This window comes from Urocitellus parryii, chromosome 3, assembly GCF_045843805.1.
Source record: "Urocitellus parryii isolate mUroPar1 chromosome 3, mUroPar1.hap1, whole genome shotgun sequence".
Taxonomy (NCBI): domain Eukaryota; kingdom Metazoa; phylum Chordata; class Mammalia; order Rodentia; family Sciuridae; genus Urocitellus; species Urocitellus parryii.
Genome location: NC_135533.1, coordinates 14,668,595 through 14,686,615, shown reverse-complemented (window position 1 = coordinate 14,686,615; position 18,021 = coordinate 14,668,595). Strand labels below are relative to the sequence as shown.

The 18,021-nt window shown below is 49.6% G+C and overlaps 2 protein-coding genes across 4 annotated transcripts in view; both read right to left on the bottom strand.

Annotated features, from left to right (window-relative positions):
* Nucleotides 1-696: 696 nt before the first annotated feature.
* Klrg2 (killer cell lectin like receptor G2) lies at nt 697-15,959 on the bottom strand. 2 transcript variants are annotated; one of them, XM_026405416.2, is made up of 6 exons: nt 15,161-15,959; nt 8,438-8,539; nt 7,936-8,081; nt 2,957-3,060; nt 2,392-2,549; nt 2,091-2,170 (listed from the first exon to the last, which is right to left on the bottom strand). In XM_026405416.2, the coding sequence occupies exons 1-5, from the start codon at nt 15,942-15,944 to the stop codon at nt 2,429-2,431; spliced, it is 1,257 nt and encodes a 418-aa protein (XP_026261201.1). In that variant the 5' UTR covers nt 15,945-15,959; the 3' UTR covers nt 2,091-2,170; nt 2,392-2,428. The 2 variants fall into 2 exon arrangements, with proteins under 2 accessions (XP_077652059.1, XP_026261201.1); XM_077795933.1 differs by lacking the exon at nt 2,392-2,549 and having other exon boundaries at nt 697-2,170.
* A 161-nt stretch (nt 15,960-16,120) lies between these two features.
* Hipk2 (homeodomain interacting protein kinase 2) overlaps nt 16,121-18,021 on the bottom strand; it is a 249,298-nt gene continuing 247,397 nt past the window's right edge. For both annotated transcript variants that reach the window (XM_077795930.1, XM_077795932.1), the window contains 2 exons: nt 17,860-17,930; nt 16,121-16,200 (listed from right to left, as the gene is read on the bottom strand). In XM_077795930.1, coding sequence (XP_077652056.1) covers nt 17,889-17,930 — 42 coding nt within the window. In that variant the 3' untranslated portion in view covers nt 16,121-16,200; nt 17,860-17,888. The remainder of the gene's footprint in view (nt 16,201-17,859; nt 17,931-18,021) is intronic.

Below are 18,021 nucleotides of genomic sequence, written 5' to 3'. Positions count from 1 at the left end.
AGAATTGAACCTAGTGCCTCACACATGCTAGGCAAGCATCTACCACTGAGCCGCAACCCCATTTCATTGTCTGACGAGTTTTGATAACTGTATGTACTCATGTAATCACTACTAATCAAGGTTCCTAGACCCTTCTCATGCACCCCTGGAAAAGTCCTCACCAGGGAAATTTGTGATTTGCTTTATCACCATATATTAGGGATATTTGTAACATACTATTCATACAGGAAAAAGCAGGTGAGGCGAACTACCATGACTTCTTTGCATTAGTTTTGGACCCAACAACCTAATTTATCTTGTTGGTCCTTATTTTCTGATAGTGTTGAGTTTTCCAGATAATCATGCCACCTGCAAATAATGGTCACTTTACACTTTCCAATTGGTGCTCAAATTTCACTCTACCTTCTAACTGCCTTGACTTTTATCCTTGGGACAATATTAAACAGTAGTGACCATGGTCAATGTCTTTACTTTTTCTAATGGAAATAATTCTGTTTTCCATTAAAGCATGAAGCTTGCCTTGGGTTTGTAATGTGCATGTGTGCGTGTGTGTCATGTGTGTACATTTATATTTAAGGGGTTTTTCTTTTCTGTAAGCAAAGCTGCACATTAATAATTATCTGGTTGGACTCAAAAGTGCCACAGAACAGTTTTTATTTTGGAGCAAGACACAGAACAAACCATGACAGACCCAGATTGAAAAAATACCACACACTTGGGCGAGGAAATTCTTTCTGATAAAAAAAAAAAAAAAAAGCAAGTCAAGGCTCTGTTTTTATACCAGAGGATGGTAGGTAAGGCCAAAAGTTCTTCAAGAGTTGGAGTCCATTTCTCTACTGCTTGAAGTTGGCTGGCCTTGTTTCTTATTTAGGCCAATAAAATATGGCACATGGGACCCTGAGAAACTTCCACTGCTGCCCTCAGGAGATCTAGCTCATTCTGTCCCATCTTGGGGAACAGGTCTTCTTAGAGCTGCCATTGCATGAGGAAGCCCAAGCAGCTGCGTGCAGGAGGTACATATGCAGAAGTGCCAAGACTCCCGCTAGGAGGCAGCGTAATGCTTTAAGCCAAGTGAGTGGTTACTTTGGAACTTTTAGCCATCCAAGGGCTTGAGCCAATGCCACCTATAGCAAAAAATAACAGAAGCAGTGGGTGATCCTGAGTGTTAGATAGCTCAGGATCTCCTCCCCCTTGGTGGCCACTGACATCCTGGTTTTCTCCACAGTGTGTTGGAGAAGCAGAAGTGTGGCCTTTGGAGCCCACAGAACTGGGTTTTATTTTAAACTTTCCTCTTTCTGACTGAGTGAGCTGCCAGAATTTCCCAAGCAAATGGGAAATTTCCACCTCACTTTTTGTTGTTACTGCCCTAGAGTGGTGGGAGGTTCCACCCATTCAAGACTGTCCATCTCTTTCTCCCAGACAGCCCCTAGCAGTTACTGGTTCAAATGCTCAAGAAAGGCTTTTCTGCCTGCGTGGTCTGACTTCAAGCAGAAACTGCTGGTTTGCACAGCATGATCACGTCACACACGTGTGGCACTAAGACTCCAGTGGTTTGGGGAGGTGTAGACAGACTTGCAAGACTACACACTCTTCCAGCCCAGCCTCTCGCTCTCCCACTGGCCCAAAGGCCTTCACTGAACCCTAACATGTCTTCAAGGTGGTTGTCCCCTACAGCTTGGAAGAGCTGTCCCCAACCTGCCCACATTTCTCCGTGTTCTTTCCTCAACATACTTCTCAGCAATGTCCGCCTACCAAGCTGGGGAGCTCTCTTGGCCTTACTTACCCAGGAGGCCCATTGCTTCCTCCCAACCTGGGGCAGTGGCTAGCTGGGGACCCCGCCAGCCCCACGTGCTAGACCTCCAAGCAGATGCTTACTGTCCACCAGCCTCTCCAGCTTGCAGGGTGGGGAAGGAAAGCTCCCCTGCCCTCCTCCAGGCCCGCCCACTTATGTTCCTATGGCACTGTCACAGGCTGGTCACCTGTGTCAGTGTACATCAGCTGCCTGGAAATGGAACCTGAGCAATGATGCCAAAGTCCCTGCCAAGTCCCTTTGCCACAACACTTGCAAGACTCATGTCAGTGGGATCAAGAGGGAACCCAGACTGGAATCATCTGTGGTTGTTGATTGGCTCCTTCCTCTGGGTCTGGAAGAGTGGGTGGTAGGATGAAGCTGGTCAGGGAGAGAAGGGAAAAGTCCATGTTAATGAAGGGTAAACTGAGGACCAGACATGCTAGAAACCGTCCCCAAGTGATGGAACATATCAGCACCAGAAGCTGGAGACCCAAATTGGCATTTGACCTGAGGCCCAAGCAATCTTCCCTTCAGATGGGGCCACTGTGCATTGGAAGTCCCAGTCCCTGGGGTTGGTGAAGAGGCTGCCCCCATCTCACCTTGGCCCCCAACAGGCTGGGCAAGGTGAAACCCAAATCACTTGGTCTCCTTGGCACAGATCCAGGGTCTGGGAGAGCTGCAGTCTAGAGCCAGGAGCCGGCCTTCCTCCAGGACCCCGCAACTGAGATCTGGGTTGTCCCCACCCTCCTCTGGAAGTCTGGGAAGGGCGAGAGGGGAAAGCGGGAGACGCTCAGGACGTCAGGCCTCCTGGCTGGCATGGGCCCACCCAGCTGCGGGCCCAGTCCCTCCATGGACCCAGATACTGTGTAGGTCACTGCACAGAGGCAGGGGGCTGTCTGGAAAGGACACAAGGATGTCCCCTGTTGGTCAGCTGTGTGGCACTGGTGAACACCGAATGGCTCTGGCTGTAGACCTCCTGTCTGTGAGATGGCAGTGACGGTCCTGCTTGGGTGAACGCGCTGGGGGACCCACAGGAGGGGTGGGGAAAAAGGGACAAAACTGATGCCAGGGTCCTGGGCATGGGGGGTCTCCCTAGTGGCACCGCAGGCTGGGGCATGGGAAGACCCCCAACGGCAGAGGGGGAGGAAGCCCGCGGTCACTCACAGCTGGGTTGGCAAGGGGGCCCCATCGGTCCAGTGCCAGCCCTGGGGGCCTCGCCGGGCCCCCACCCAGGAGCGTTTGGTGATCTGGTGTCTGCTCAGGAAGTCCTGGGGAGGAAAGCACACTGTCACTCTTCTTTGGACGTGGGCGTGGCCTACCAGGGCGCTTCTGCAGAAGAGAGCCAGGTCAATCCCTTGCAGAGATTATGGTAATGATCGGAGCGGAACCGGGTGCCTGGGGTTGCTGGGTATGAGGGCCATCCCGTCGCAGCCCTCCAGGGGGTGAGAACCACAGCCACCACTCGGCAAGGAGCATGGGCACAAAACTGCTCAGAGAGGACCTGCGTCAGGATGGGAGGCCCTGAAGCACGTCCTGGTAACCGCAAAAGCCTGGCGGGGCTGAGGCTCTGGCTGGCGATTGACTAAGCAGGACCGGAGGCCGGGGAGCAGATTGCTGCAAGTACCTTGCACGGGTTCAAGGCAGTAGTGGTCACTTAACACAAAGGTGCGTACAAAGGCCAAGGAGCCACATGAGAAAAGCAGTATAGCTCATGAAATGAAAAAGCTGAGTCAGCTGGACACAGTGGCTCAGGCCTGTAATTCCAGGGTCTTTGGGAGGCTGAAGCAGGAGGATTGCAAATTAGAGGCCAGCCTCAGCAATTTAGCAAGATCATAATAAACAATAAAAAGGGCTGGGGATATAATTCAGTGGTAGGGCACCCTGGGTTCTATCCCCAGCCCTGAAAAATTTTCAGAAAGCAAAAAAAAAAAAAAAAAAAAGAATCAAAACTGTGGCATGACTATAACAATAAAAAAATGTGTGCATGACATAGTCACCCAAAGAATGACAAAAACCAAAATCAGTGTGTTAGCGTTACTAGAGATGAAGTTTTCTTTTTACCTTAAGTTTGTTGTCATATTAAACAGTGAATTAAAGCAAAAAAAAAAAAAAGATGTTTGTTCTAGAAAATGAATATGAGTTTTTCTAACTGAGAAAAAAAGTTCGTCCCAGGGTGAGGACTTGGGGGTGGGGGCAGTGATGATGGTACAGCCCACACCAGTTTTCCTTCTGGGACATGATTTGGTGCCATGTAACCCGAGCAGCAGTGCCATCCTGTACCTCAGATGGGTGACTCCACTTTGAAGAGTAAACCAAGAGTAAAAAGGGAGACAGAGAACTTATTCAAAGACAACACAGTGCTGTTTAGACCAAAGAGAAAAAAAAGAACGACTCAAGTGCCCAGAAATCAGGAAACAACTAGGCAGATTATGAGATATCAACATGATGGAAAATTACAGTGCTAAACTGATAACATGAGATCATGCTTAGTTGGTGGGGGGGGGGGTGGAAAGCAGGGGCCAAGGGTGTGGCTCAGTCACAGAGCACTTCCCTAGCATGCGGGGTGGCCCTGGTTTCCATCTCTAGCACTGTTAAAAAAACAAAGCAAAAAAACAGTAAGTAGCCAGGTGCCGTCGCACGCATCTGTCATCTCAGTGAGTCGGGAAGCTGAGGTAGAATTGCAAGTTCAAAGCCAGCCTCAGCAACTTGGCAAGACCCTGCCTCAAAATAAAAAAATAATAAGGGCTGAGGATGTTGCTCAGTGGTAAAGTGTTCCTGGGTTCAATCCCCAGTGCCCAAAGTAAGTCAATGAATGAATGAATAAATAAATCAGATCATACCAACAAATACATATCGCTGATGGCAAAGTCAAGAGGCATAAATTCACATTGACAGGGACTAGAGGTGGCCTAGTGTAACTTAATTTAAGCACCTGAGTTGTCCACAGTTGTACTCTGGATGCGCCTCACCTACCCTTCAGGTCTCAGGGTCAAGATGACTTCCTACAAGGACACCAGGCTGATCCCTCCAAGGTGACTGGGTGATCCTCCCTCCCACGGCCTCCTATAACCTTCACAGAATAGAGCTGCTGCTTTTTAAGGGCTTGCTCACTTGAGCTTGGTGAGAGCGGGGGACTTGTTGTACCCTGAGACCCAGCACACAGTAGGCCAGCTCAGCAAAACTGCCAACAATCAGTAGAGGCCACAGGTTCAGGCTGGACCACTATGGGCCCCGCAGGGGTCAGTGCAGAGCCATCTTCTGCCCCCTAGGGCCAGCACCAGCGGGTTATCAGCCAGGAGAGGAGCCAACAGCAGCTTCCAGGCTCTAACCTTGACCTTCAACCCCAAAGACCACGTGTGACCACGAGTGACCAAGAGCAATGAGTGGTCAGACCAGGTGAAACCCAGCAGCAGGCTCCTCCTCTGCTGGACTCCACGGGCTGGGCTGTGGGAGGGAACCCTGGGGAGGGTAAGAAGGGTACTGTGGTGTGAGTTGGGGCTAAGCAGTCCCAAAGCTTCTCCCTGCCTGGTCACAGACCTGCCACCTTCAGCCACCCACAGTGTCCCTCTGGGAAGGCACATCAGGGCTTGGCTGATGCCTGTCCCACGCTCAGACTGGGGCCATCACTGTGCGGAGAACTCTGGTACCAGGACACCCCATCCTCAAATGCAGTCCCGTGACGTGTAAGTCATGTGTCAAGGCATCCAGCTTTTCGGAGCAGCAAGGTCCTCCGTGAACCCGGGGAGGCTGCATTATGAGGCTGAACATGTAAATCTAATGGCACACAGTACATACTCATTAAATGCCCTTGCAGCCATGAAATCTAAATCTGTCCCTGTGGTGTGATGGGTAAAACCTTGTCCTCACTGCCAACAAATGTGACCTGGTTTGAAGTTTAGGGTCACCCATGTGGGATACGGGCTTGTTTTTTGTCCAAGTCCAGAGCCATCTGGTTCTCCTGCTCCTCCTCATTTTGCCTCCCGTTGACAGGAGCTGTCCCCGCCCACTCCACTCCAACTCTATTCCTTGCAGTTCGGAGTCCAGTTTTCATTGTTAGCAGAGGTTATGGTGCAGGAAAGGCATTGTCCGGAGTTAAAAATAAATTCCAGGAACCAGTGAGTGATTGATGGCTTAAAGAAGTGCACTCTCACGAAGGTCGGGCAGATCCCGGGCTTCCAAGGCCTTAGGCTGCAGCTTCTCCAAATTTTACCACGAATGTGGACAGAGGGGTAAAGTGGTAAAGGGCAGAATGGACTTGAAATCTGATGATTTACATCCTAAAATGAAGATGAATCATTTGCAATGCTATCTTATATTTCTTTTTTAAATTTTTGTAATGAAATATGCCACATAATAAGAAAGCTACCTTTTTTTTTTTTTTTTTTGTACCCGGGATTTAATTCAGGGGCACTCTAACACTGAGCCACATGCCAGCCCTATTTTGTATTTTATTTAAAAAGACAGGGTCTCACTGAGTTGCTTAGTTCACTGGCTTTGAACTCGTGATCCTCCTGTCTGGGCCTCCCAAATGCTGGGATTACAGGCATGTGCCACGGTGCCGGCTTGAAAGTTACCACTTTAACCCTGTGTGCGTGTGTGTGGTGCTGGAGATTGTACCCAGGGGCATGTGCATGCTACACACAGTCTACCACTGGGGCCCTCTCCTGGCCTCCATTTTAATCCTGTTTAAATGTACAGTCTAGTGGCATTAAGTGCAATCACATGACTGTGCAGCCATCCCCACCGTTCACCTCCAGAACTTTCTTACCTTCCTAAAGCGAAACTCTGTACCCATGAAACACCGAGTTTCTGTCTGCTTTCTCCCCTGCTCCTGGCAGCCACCACCCTTCACGTTCTGTCTTTATAGCTCACTACATAGTGTGCACAGAGAAGATTCAAATATTCCAGACTACTGAATTTTCTTAGTTTTTTTTTTTTTTTTGTACCAGGGATTGAACTCAGGGTCCCTCAACCACTGAGCCACATCCCAGCCCTATTTTATATTTTTATTTAGAGACAGGGTCTCACTGAGTTGCTTAGTGCCTCGCTGTTGCTGCGGCTGGCTTTGAACTCTAGATCCTCCTGCCTCAGCGTCCTAAGCTGTGGGGATTACAGGCGTGCACCACTGCGCCTGACTGAATTTCCTTAATTCTAAGATGAGTATCTATGCACGGTTTAATCTTTCTGAAAATCCAGACGTGGCTTCCATTCAGTGTCACTGTTAACGTGGCTCCTCCCTCCCCGCACCCTGCAAAACGCCTGCCGTCAAGCCACAGGGGAGTGAGCTGAATGGCACAGGCAGCACTGAATTTTCTCCTTTTTTCTAACTCTGGGGACAGTCAGTTCTTAGGGAAGATGAGCCGTTTAGCCTGCAGCTGTGGGGACCCCTGAGAGCCTGTTGTGTCCCATAAACAACTCAGCAAGACCCTGTCTCTGAACAAAATATCAAAAAGCGCTGAGGATGTGACTTGGTGGTTAAGTGCCCTGGTACCAAAAAAAAAAAAAAAAAAGATCCACAAGAAGACAAGATATTGCATCCATGAAACAGGAAGAGAACACCATAAAAACAGGAACATTTGAAGGACCATCCACTGACCAGCCATCCAGAAATAAATGCTGGGCTGGGGTGGTAGCTCAGTGGTAGAGCGCTTGCCTAGCATGTGTGAGGCACTGGGTTCGATTCTCAGCATTGCATATAAATAAATAAAAAAGATCCATCGACAACTAAAAAAAAATATTTAAAAAAGAAATAAATGCTTGTTGTTAGAAGTTGTTGAAATTGAAGAGTTTGGGGGTGATTTGTTACTGAGCCCTATTCTAGGTATACCTGACTAGTACACCTGTTAAATTGCACTTTATTTTCCATACCACCTCCCAGAGAGGACAGGTGCGTCTCTACCACCAGGCCTGGCTCCCGAGCACACTGGTAACTTTGGGACTGACAGGCAGGGTGGTTGGGGATATCCCAGCTCCTAGATGAAGCCCTTGGAGACCTGATGTTTGGTCCCCTGCAAACATTCCTATTCCTGTGGCTCTTGGTGACTTCTAGGATGTAGAAGGACCCCATCTAGAGATTCTTTCCAGTGCTAGGATTCTGGGATCTTGGATGACATGCACATTCCTCTTCTGGTCACCTGTCTCACCTGGGTGTGGCTCAGCAGGGGCAGGGTAGCATGGTGGGCCAAGCAGAACGCCTGGCTGGCCTCCCAGTCCTGTGCTTCTGAAGAGAGGTAGTAACAGTGCTCCCTGGACCATATCCAGTCCTGAGGGCATGGCCGGCACCTGGCTCCTGCAAGCACAGAGACCCTGGTGAGTCCTGGGGTAACTATAAAGAATTAAAATGTGTACACTGAGAAGACCTGGCCATGACCTTGACAGAGGGGAGAGTCTAGGGGCTGGAGCTGGTAAACCCTGGGCTGGCAAGGGGAGGTGAGCCAGGACCAAGAAGGCACACAGTCTCCCCAGATGGACTCAGCAGGGTACAAGCCGTGTCCAGTGAGAAGACAGAATATTTTTCTTATCTCTGCTCAACAAGCCCATGTCTTCATGCTACACCCCGCCCACCCCCCGTGGGACATCTCATCCTAATTATAAGGGCTGGAGGCCGCCCCGGTGGAGGAGCAGAGGGGAGCAGGGACACCGTACCTGCTCTAGAGGCCAAGGCCACAATGGTCACCGTGGAGACTGCCAGGAGCACAGCCATGACTGCCAGGGCCCAGCGCAGAGACTTCATGTACATGGGTAGCCCTGGGGGTGGGGACAGGCAGAAGGGAGATGTGACAAGAGACCACCCAGACAAGGCCCACCCAGAACCCTGCCAACTCCTTGCACCAGTGTCATGGCCTCCTGGGCCCAAATTCAAGCTAGGTCATTTGGGAGAAAGATGCAAAGCCCTACACCTAGTGGGCCTAACAGGTACCCAGGGCACACTGCCCGCTGAGAGGAACAAGGGCTCCGCTGGCTGGAGTTCACCCAAATCCTATGGTCTCAGCACATAGGGCCTGCGGCTCCAGGACAAGCGGATCAGAGGGCTGGGGCAGGGCTGCAGGAATGGAGGGCACACCAGGTGGGGAGAGCAGGCAACGGCGCGGAGCAGCAGAGGAACAGCATGCTTCCTAGTGCCAGGCCTCGCCCTGTTAAAGGAGTAACTGGGGAAGCCAGCGCAGGGAACTTGCAGAGTACAAGAAAAGAGGCATGATTGCAAACACTTCATCACAGCCCCGGATCTGGAGGTTCACACCCCAACTGAGCATTCCTGAATTTGATCTCTCTGAGGACACAGCTTGACATCAAGCAAGAAGAGCAGTCTCCTCTCCCAGAGCCTCTGCTGCAAGGGCCCCAGGAGTCACTCAAACCTCGGCAAGGAGGACCAGCAACCATCACACTTCCCAAAGCCTGGAAAGAGCGGAGGTAATTCTGCAGTGGTATTTTACCATTTTGAAAAGACTAACTGCATCAGAACAACACCACATGTGTATTAGCATGTTTCATTCCCACATGTACACATACCTACACAGAGATGGACACGTTTCCAAGATATTTAATAAATCATTATTCATCTTTACAGACAGAAGCACTTTGAAATCCCTATATGTTTTCATTTGCTTTGGAAAAAAATACCTGCTTCAAAAATCAGAAAAGGAAGTGTATTATGTTGATATGTGAAAATTTAACATCCACCTGCAACCTTGTTTCTTTTTTGTACTGGAGATTGAACCCAGGGAGGGCTTAACCACTGAGCTACACCCTCAGCCCTTTTATTTTGAGACAGGGTCACATTAAATTGCTGAGGATGGCTTTGAATCTGAGATCCTCCTACTACAGCCACTGGGATTATAGGTGTGTACCACTGCACCCAAGGGATTTTTTTCTCCCTTTTTTATGCTGGAAATTGAACCCAGAGCCTTAAGCATGCTAAATATGCACTCTACCACTGAGCCACACCTTTAGTCCTGCATTTAAAACAACAAAAAGCTACACATACAATTTGCTTCTTTATGGGATTTAACCCACATTTCCATCAATATATCAATGGATAAAAAAGACATGGTATGCCATATCATAGAATATTATTCAGCCCTAAAAAGAAATCAAGAACTTATACTTGCTACAACATGGATAAACCTTGAAAACATTAAGGGAAATAATCCAGATACCAAATAATACATACTATATGAGTCCATTGATATGTTCCAGACAGAAGGTTCAGATAAAAAGATTGGTGGCTGGTGTATGGGGTGATGGCTGAAGGGTACAGTTTTTTGGGGGATGATGAAAATGTTCTAAAATCGACAGTGGTGATAGTTGCACAATTTTGAGAATATACTACAAACTATTGAACTTCAGATTGGTGAATTTTATGGCATATGAATTATATCTCAATAAAGCTCTTACCTAAACAAGGAAGAATCTGGAAATGCTTGGTATAAAAGCTACATACAAAAAGGGAGTCTTAAAATAATAAAAGCAGAACTAAAAAGCTTGGAGAAGACAAGGAAAATAAATCTACCCATCACCTAGGTAATAATTATTGTGGCTGAACACTACATTTAGCTCTGACCTTTGTAGGAAACAAAGATGTAAAGAAATTCAGCCTCCCACACCAGGAAGGAGGACCTACTTTGTAGAGAATCAGATGTGACTGTGTTACTATTACTGTCCTTGATGGAGTCTGCCTGCAAACGGGATAGTCTGTCAAGGTATAGATAAGTAACAGCGGACATGCTTGAAAACGAGATGTTTGCTGTCCCTGGGAGAGTCTGCTCGCAAACGAGAGGCTTCTTCAAGGTTTAGATAGGTAACAACAGACATGCTTGAAAACGAGCTGTCTGCTGACCTTGGGAGAACTTGCCTGCAAACGGGATATTCTGCCAAGTGGGCTAGGAGGGCGCTGAGAAAATTTTTTTTATCTGTTCTAAACAAAGAGCAGAGCTCAGCATACTCCAGGCCGAGAGTAGATTAGCCATGAGAAGCGGGTCACTTCTGATTAGAAAGTAAAACTTCTATGTGCTATGTTTAATTAGCTGAAAGACCTGATTTATTGAAGTTGGAAGGCTGCCTTTTTTGTTCACAATACTATAAAAAGATTGCTTGTACACAATAAAGGACTTTTTTTCTGCTGCTGCTTTGCTTGCTCTGCTTCTTCTTCTTCTTTGTTTTCCCATGCTGACCTGCAAGTGAATTACTGCTACATACTTCATTCCAAGCTGCCCCCTGCAGAGCCAAAGGGTAGTCCCCACCCTCTTCAGAAAGAAACTCTTAATCACAAAGTAACAAAAATTACCCTCTTTGCAAAAAAAACTGAAAACACAGATGAAGATAAAAGCTCTTGAACTGTTTTTTTTCCCCCCCCCCCTCTAATCCTGGAACTTCTTGGTTTTAAATCTAATTGTTTGCTTCCAGCCAACACTTCCCGATGGCCAAGGGACATTCCTATGAGAGGATAGTAATAATATGACTGTAACCATGTGTGCCTCTTGCTCTCTGGCACCTTCCCCCAGGCCATTCTCTAGTTTCCAATTGATCTTGATTTCCTTGTCAATTCAGAACTAACACCTCTGCATCCTTTCCCACTGTTCCTACCTGCATCTCCTATGTTTTGACTACAACAAGCACTTCCACCTAGTAAAATACCTAGACTGGGGGATCCGGGTCTTATGGAACCTCAAGTTTATTCAGTTTGGGGCCATCTTCGTTGCTTTTCTTTTCTTCTTTTTTTGGTACTGGGGATTGAACCCAGGGGTGCTTGACCACTGAGCCATATCTCCAGCCCTTTTTATTTTTCATTTTGACACAGGGTCTTGCTAAGTTGCTAAGGCTGGTCTCGAACTTTCGATCCTCCTGTATCAGCCTCACAAGTCACTGGGATTACAGGTGTGAGCCACCAGGCCCAGCTGGGGGCCATCTTTAAAAAAATTATACAAACTTCCAAATACTAAGGGGCCCCAGGGGCTCATGGCAGTGAGATGCCTGCTTTTGTGTCATGGACGTTGGGTAAACTTCTGCCTCTCTCCACCTGGGGACATCAAGGTCTTCCTGTCTCGCTTTCCTCCAGGCACTGAAGACAGAGCAAGTTCTTGCTTCCTACCTCCATCACCACTGAGTTCCTGTGCTGCTCTCTTCTCTAGAAGACCCCTCATCCCTGCTGCCTCTGCTCCCGACAGTCCCTACCCCTCGAGGCTACTCCAGGCTGCCTGTGCTTTTGCTCTCTGAATGTTTTCCCTTTGCCTGGACGGGGACTCCTGAGAGGGGGCCTTCACGTCCTCCTCCAAACCTTGGTGTGCCAACCCACGACAGCCACTGAGATCAGACTCCCTCTCCTCTTTCTCCAGAGAGCTAGGGACTAAGAAGTTCCTCCATGGACTGAGGCTCGCAGCAGACCCCGGTGCCAGGAGTGGGGATCCAGGGTGTCTGCCACCTTCCCTGCCCCCGCGGCAGGGACATTTACAAGGAGGCAACCTTAAGCTGAGTGAAGAATGCTGCTGTTGGGAAGCGCAAGGACAATGAAAGTATGTGACAGGGACACCTAAGCTGGCCTCCGGATCATAGAAGGTGACTCCAAACCAAGAAGGAAGAATATTCTTCATCTGAAAAATCTAGCTCTTTTTTCGCTTTTTTTAAAAAAATATTTTTTTACATGTTGATGAACCTTTATTATATTCATTTATTTATAAGCAGTGCTGAGAATCCAGCCAGTGCCTCACACGTGTTAGGCAAGCGCTCTGCCACTGAGCCCTAGCCCCAGCCCTTTCTTCACTTTTAAGCTTTGCAAACTCTCCTCTCTCCTGCCTGATGCCTGCAGGCTGGGAGCCGCCAATCAGAACACTGTGTATGGTGCCTCTACTTACACCTGTACAGTTCTTTGGGGACACCTACCCATATAAGCGAGGGATGAGACCAAGTAGTGACATCCCCGACGCTCTCAAGGGTGACTCTTTCCTCTAAGTTCACGAGGAAATGAGCAGCAGCTGGGTTGGGGCATCATCATGCTGGCTTGGGTAAGTCACCTACGTTTTCCCTTCTTGTTGAGGTGACCAGCCTGGTCCCACAGGCAGAGACCACTCAGCAGAGCTCCTCATCCGAGAAGAATCCTGCACACCAAGCCTCAGTTCTTTAACTCCCCATTTCCCAGAAAACAAAACCAAAGCACCAAGGATGGCATCCACCTGGCAATAGGTTCTGCCTGGCATCTGAGCCTGCCACCCACTCTGCTTCATACCCTCTGGTGACGTCAAGTGATCACTGTTTCTGGTAACTTTCCCTAATCAGCCCCAGAACTGCCTCTTCCCTGAAGCCTCAGTGCACACTTGACACCACTGGCCACACTTTCCGTAAACTCCCCCTTTTCTCTGTGTCTCCTGATTTCCCTTCTACAGCCCCCCACGCCCCTGTCTCGGTGGCCAGCTCCTTTTCCTCTTCCTTTAAATGACACCTCTATTGGGAGGTCCCGAAGCCATTTTCTCATTTATTTCTCCAACAACACCTCTTCTGGTGTTCTCCACTGTGGATGGATACACAATCCATTACCCAGTTACCCAAGTCAGAAACAGGGCTGACATCTCCACTCACCCGGTAAGCTTACCTTCATCTGATCACGGGTCCAGCCCATGAATTCTGCCTCATGAGCTCTCCCTCTTGCCTCTGCCATAGATCAAGCCTCATCATCTCCAGTTGAACCACTGCTATTGCCTTCTAAGTGCCCCACCCAATCTCATCCCTGCCCCAGCCTTCCTCCACAACGCTATCAGAGCTCACTTTCTCTCTCTCTGTGTGTGTGTGTGTTGGGAGGGGTGTGGATAACTGGGTATGGAACCCAGGGCCTTGTACATCCCTAACCCTGTCAGAGCCCTTTTTCTAGAACAAAAAACAAGACCATGTCACCTTGCCTCACTGGCTCTTCCCTCTCAGGCTACCCTTCCTAGTCATGGCTTTTTTTTAAGAATCTGAAAGAAAGTATAGACTGATATCATTGTAGACACAATACTGTCTTCCCAAAGATGTCCATGTCCTAATCCCTGGAACCTGTGAATACTTAGGGTTACACGACAAAGGGAAATCAAGGTCGCTCATCAGCCAACCTTGAGAAAGGGAGATTGTGTTGGATCATCTGGGTGAGCCCAATGTGATCACAAGGGTCCTTATACACGAAGAGGGAGGCAGAAGAATGTGAGAGTCAGAGAGGTGGCAACCGGAGAAGGATTCGGCCTAACACTGCTGAATTTGAATACAGAGAGGGCCATGAGCTAAGGACAGGCTGGCCCCTAGAAACTGTAAAAAGCAAGGAAAGGAAATCTCCCCTGGAGCCCCCAGAAAGGAACATGGCCGCGCCACTGCCAGCATCTTGACTGCATCAGACTTCCCAGGTTCAAGTGTAAGCAAATAAGCATGTATCCTTTAAAGTCACTAAGTGTGTGGAAATGTGTTACAATAGTAACAGAAAACTAATAGTCCATCATGTAGAAAATGTGCTCAGACCAAAGGCTGCAAAAGTTCCGGAGTGAACCAAGTCTGGAACCCTCCTCATATTTGAGACCGGGGAACCCCTTGGGATTTGGTGCCTGACTCCACCTATCTTTCCATATCACATCTCCTGCCTCCTCCTACCTTTCCATATCACGTCTCTGGTGCTTCAGGCAGGTTGCCTGCTGGGCAGGGCTCTAACCCCTCCTGGCTTCTGTTCCTGCAGATCTGGCCCTAGAAGGAGCCCTTCCCATCTCAAGTCCTCAAGATAACTACTTCAGCAAGCTTGGCCCGGCCAAGTTCACCAACCACTCCCCGACCGGTTCCTTATCCAGGGTTGTTTACATCATTTCTGGGCTCTCCCCATTTTTGTGCCAAGCGCTCCACACCTCCATAAACAAAAACACACAGGCATATACACCCTAGCATATACTCGTGGTCTCCACTTAGTATGTGCTGAATGGATAAGTGGAGGCCCACGCTCCGCAATATAACGGAGAGGAAGGAGCCCGGACCTTGGAAAGGTCCGTCCATGGCAGGGTTGTGGGCTCTGATCCGGCTGGAGCCTGTGTTCCTGCCCTGGCCACCACCGCCACGTGATCCTGCATCACTTCCCCTCATTCGGAATTCTTTATACCTCTCCTGGAAGATGATGCGCACACTCAGAAGGAATGCGAAAGTTCTTTGTGGGTGGGGAGGGGTAGTGGTTTTATTCTTTTATCGCAAACACTTTGAATTACATTTAGGTAGACCAAAAGTTATTAACTCGAAGGCAGAGAGACCAGATGGGGTCGCGGCATCAGGACAGCCTTCGGGGGCACCAGTCCCTCCACTGCAGTGTTCTGGTGCGCGCGCGCCTCACCTACCCCGACCCGGCAGCGCCGACTCCTGGCGCCAGTGAGCACTTACCTATGAGTGTGATCGCCCGGGGTAGTTTTTTACCGTCCATCCCAGCACGCTGCAGCAGCGCCGCGTCCTCCTTTCCCAGTCCTTGCTCCTGGCAGCGGCAGCGACACGTTGGAGAGCCCGGGCGCCCTTCGGCCTGGCTGTCCTGGCGCTCCACGTGGTGGTCACGCTCGGTCTGGGTAGCAGCCAGCGGCGAGCAGCGGCCTAAGGTGACGCCCGGAGACGGAGCTCGCTGCAGGGTGCAAGAGCGGCGGGAGAAGGCCGGGGACTCCGGTACCGGCACCGTGAGGAAGCGCGTGGAGGGCGCGGGCGAGGGCGCGCGACTGCCGGTGGCCGCGCCCACGGGCTTCACGCGCACGTCCACCTGCAGTTCCATGGGCGCCCAAGGGCCGGGCGCTTGCTCACCAGGGGTGGACCAGGGCACCAACTCGCATCCAGTTGCTTCGCCCTCCCGGGGCTCTTCGGCCGAGGAGGGGCCAGGCGACGGCGGCTCGCGGCTGGCTGACCCCAGGCGGCGGAAGGCCCCGTAACCCAGGCTGAGTGGCGGTACCCTCAGGAGCCCGGGGCGAGGGGGAGGCAGCTTCTTCTCATCTGGAAGGTCCGGGCCCGCGCCCGCTGCCTCCTTCACGACCCGGGCCAGGCTCGGGCTGCTTTCGGGACTCTCAGGCTGTTGCGCCTCCGCGGGGACGTGCGGCTGAGCTGGCCCGGGGATCTGGCTTTCCAAGGGCTCCTTTGGGAAGCCAGCCTCGGCTTGGCCTCCTCCCGAGGCCTCCTGCGTACAGTCCATCCTGAACTCGAGCCACCGGGAGATGCAGAGCGGACCGCACCTGGGCCCAGGTAGAAACAGCTCTGGCCTCCGGGGTCGGGATTGGTCCAGTCGGGAGCTGAAGTTGTCGAGCCACGCCCCTCTCTAAGGACCTCGCTGTGATTGGCTGTGATTGAGTTGTGTGGGCCGCGCTCCTGCGGGACAGCACCCCGCCTTAGCAGTTTAGGTCACGGGCGAGAGCGGCAGGGCGGGGCCGCGGGGCAGAGTGGATCTTTCTCTGGAGAAAAGCAAAAGAAAGAGCCTGAGGCGTCTGGGAGGGAACCCTGCGCCCCGCCGGATCCCTCCACTTTCTTTGTCTCTTGCTCCACCCATTTCCCCCTCCCGCCCTCTGCCCCCGTTAGATTTTGAAAGTTACAGCTTGGGCGGGGAATGATTAGCCCATCTGGATCCTGAGAATTCTGAAAAATCCGTGAGTCCAAGGGAAAATGGGTGGCCTGCGGAAAAGTGGCAGAAAGCCACTCGTTGCCCCCACAATGTAGGGGAGGAAAGGGCACCACCCTGGAGTGCATTCCCTCAGGCTGCAGTGGGGACACAGCAGCTCTAGAGGCTTGGCCAAGCACGAACAGCACCCACCAGCTTGGTGGGGCAGATTGATCAGAATCAGGTTTTAAAAATACAGGCTTGGAGGCTGGGGATGTAGCTCAGTAATAGGGCACTTGTCTAGCCTCTGCGAGGCCCATGGTTTGATTCCCAGCACCACCAACAGAAACCAGAGTTTGGGCTTGGCGGCTTCCAGACCTACTGAATCATGCCTACTGATGAGACCTCTGGTATTTTTAACAAAAGTCCAAGTCTCAAGGTTAGCAGACAAAATACAGGCCACTCAGTTAAATTTGAATTTCAGATAAACAAGGGGTAGTTTTCAGTATAAATATGTTCCAAGTGTTGAGTCTCTGTTCTAGAGACTTTGAGGGAAGGGGATTAGAATTTAAGGGAGTAGTGTTAAAGTGCCCTGTGCACTTGGCTCAGGCCTTTAATCCCAGTGATTCAGGAGGCTGAGGCAGGAGGATCAGAATTCAAAGCCAGCTTCAGCAATTTAGCGAGGTCCTAAGCAATTTAGTGAGACCCTGTCTCTAAATAAAATATAAAAAGGGCTGGGGATGTGGCTCAGTTGGTTAAGGGCCCCCACCCCCCACGCGGCTCAGTTAAATTGCCAATACCTGGAAAACAATTGCTGGGCACGTAGCTTAGTGATACAGTCCCCGTACCAAAAAAAAAAAAAAGGGGGGGGGAGGAGTTAGAACTACTCTTCAGGGAAACTGGGGCTGAGATTTAGTGGTAGAGCGCTTGCCTAGCACGTGTGGGGCCCTGGGTTCGATCCTCAGCACCACATAAAAATAAATAAATAAAATAAAGATATGTGTCCAACTACAACTAAAAATATATTTCAAAAAAAAGCTACTCTTAAGGATGTAGGCTCCATGAGAAAAATAATGGAGAGAAGTCTAGCACAAGTGCCATATGAAAACATATTTAATTCCTTTAAATGCCAAGACTGTGTATTTGATGTGGATGTTACATATATGCATTTAAAAAAGTGTGGAATGCTTCATACCAAACTGATAAATAGTGGATTTTATTGTAGATTGTTTGGGGACTGGGGAGGGTAGGGGAGGAGACTAGAAACTCACTGATAATGTTTCCACTTTCTCCAAAATGAAAATATTTATGGATATTCTTAAGTTAAAATTTAGTTTTTAAGAAGATTGTATACTATAAGTTATTTATGGTTTATTATAAAAACAAAAACTAATCAAAACAAGGGGCTGGAGTTGTGACTCAGAGGTAGAGCGCTCACACTGGGTTGGATCCCCAGCACCACATAAAAATAAAATAAAGAGGGCTGGGGATGTGGCTCAAGCGGTAGGGCACTCGCCTGGCATGCGTGCGTCCGGGGTTCGATCCTCAGCACCACATACCAAACAAAGATGTTGTGTCTGCTGAAAACTGAAAAAATAAATATTAAAAATTAAAAATAAATAAAATAAAATAAAGATATTGTGTCCACCTATAACTAAAAAAAATATTTTAAAAAACC

Bases quoted from the DNA above. Each gene is read 5' to 3' on its own strand.
- Klrg2 (XM_026405416.2), bottom strand. From the start codon at position 15,944: ATGGACTGTACGCAGGAGGCCTCGGGAGGAGGCCAAGCCGAGGCTGGC. The intron at 8,540-15,160 runs GTAAGTGCTCAC...CCCCACCCCCAG, and splicing joins CCGGGCGATCACACTCATAG to GGCTACCCATGTACATGAAG. The intron at 3,061-7,935 runs GTGAGACAGGTG...TTTCCTCCCCAG, and splicing joins CCCTGCTGAGCCACACCCAG to GACTTCCTGAGCAGACACCA.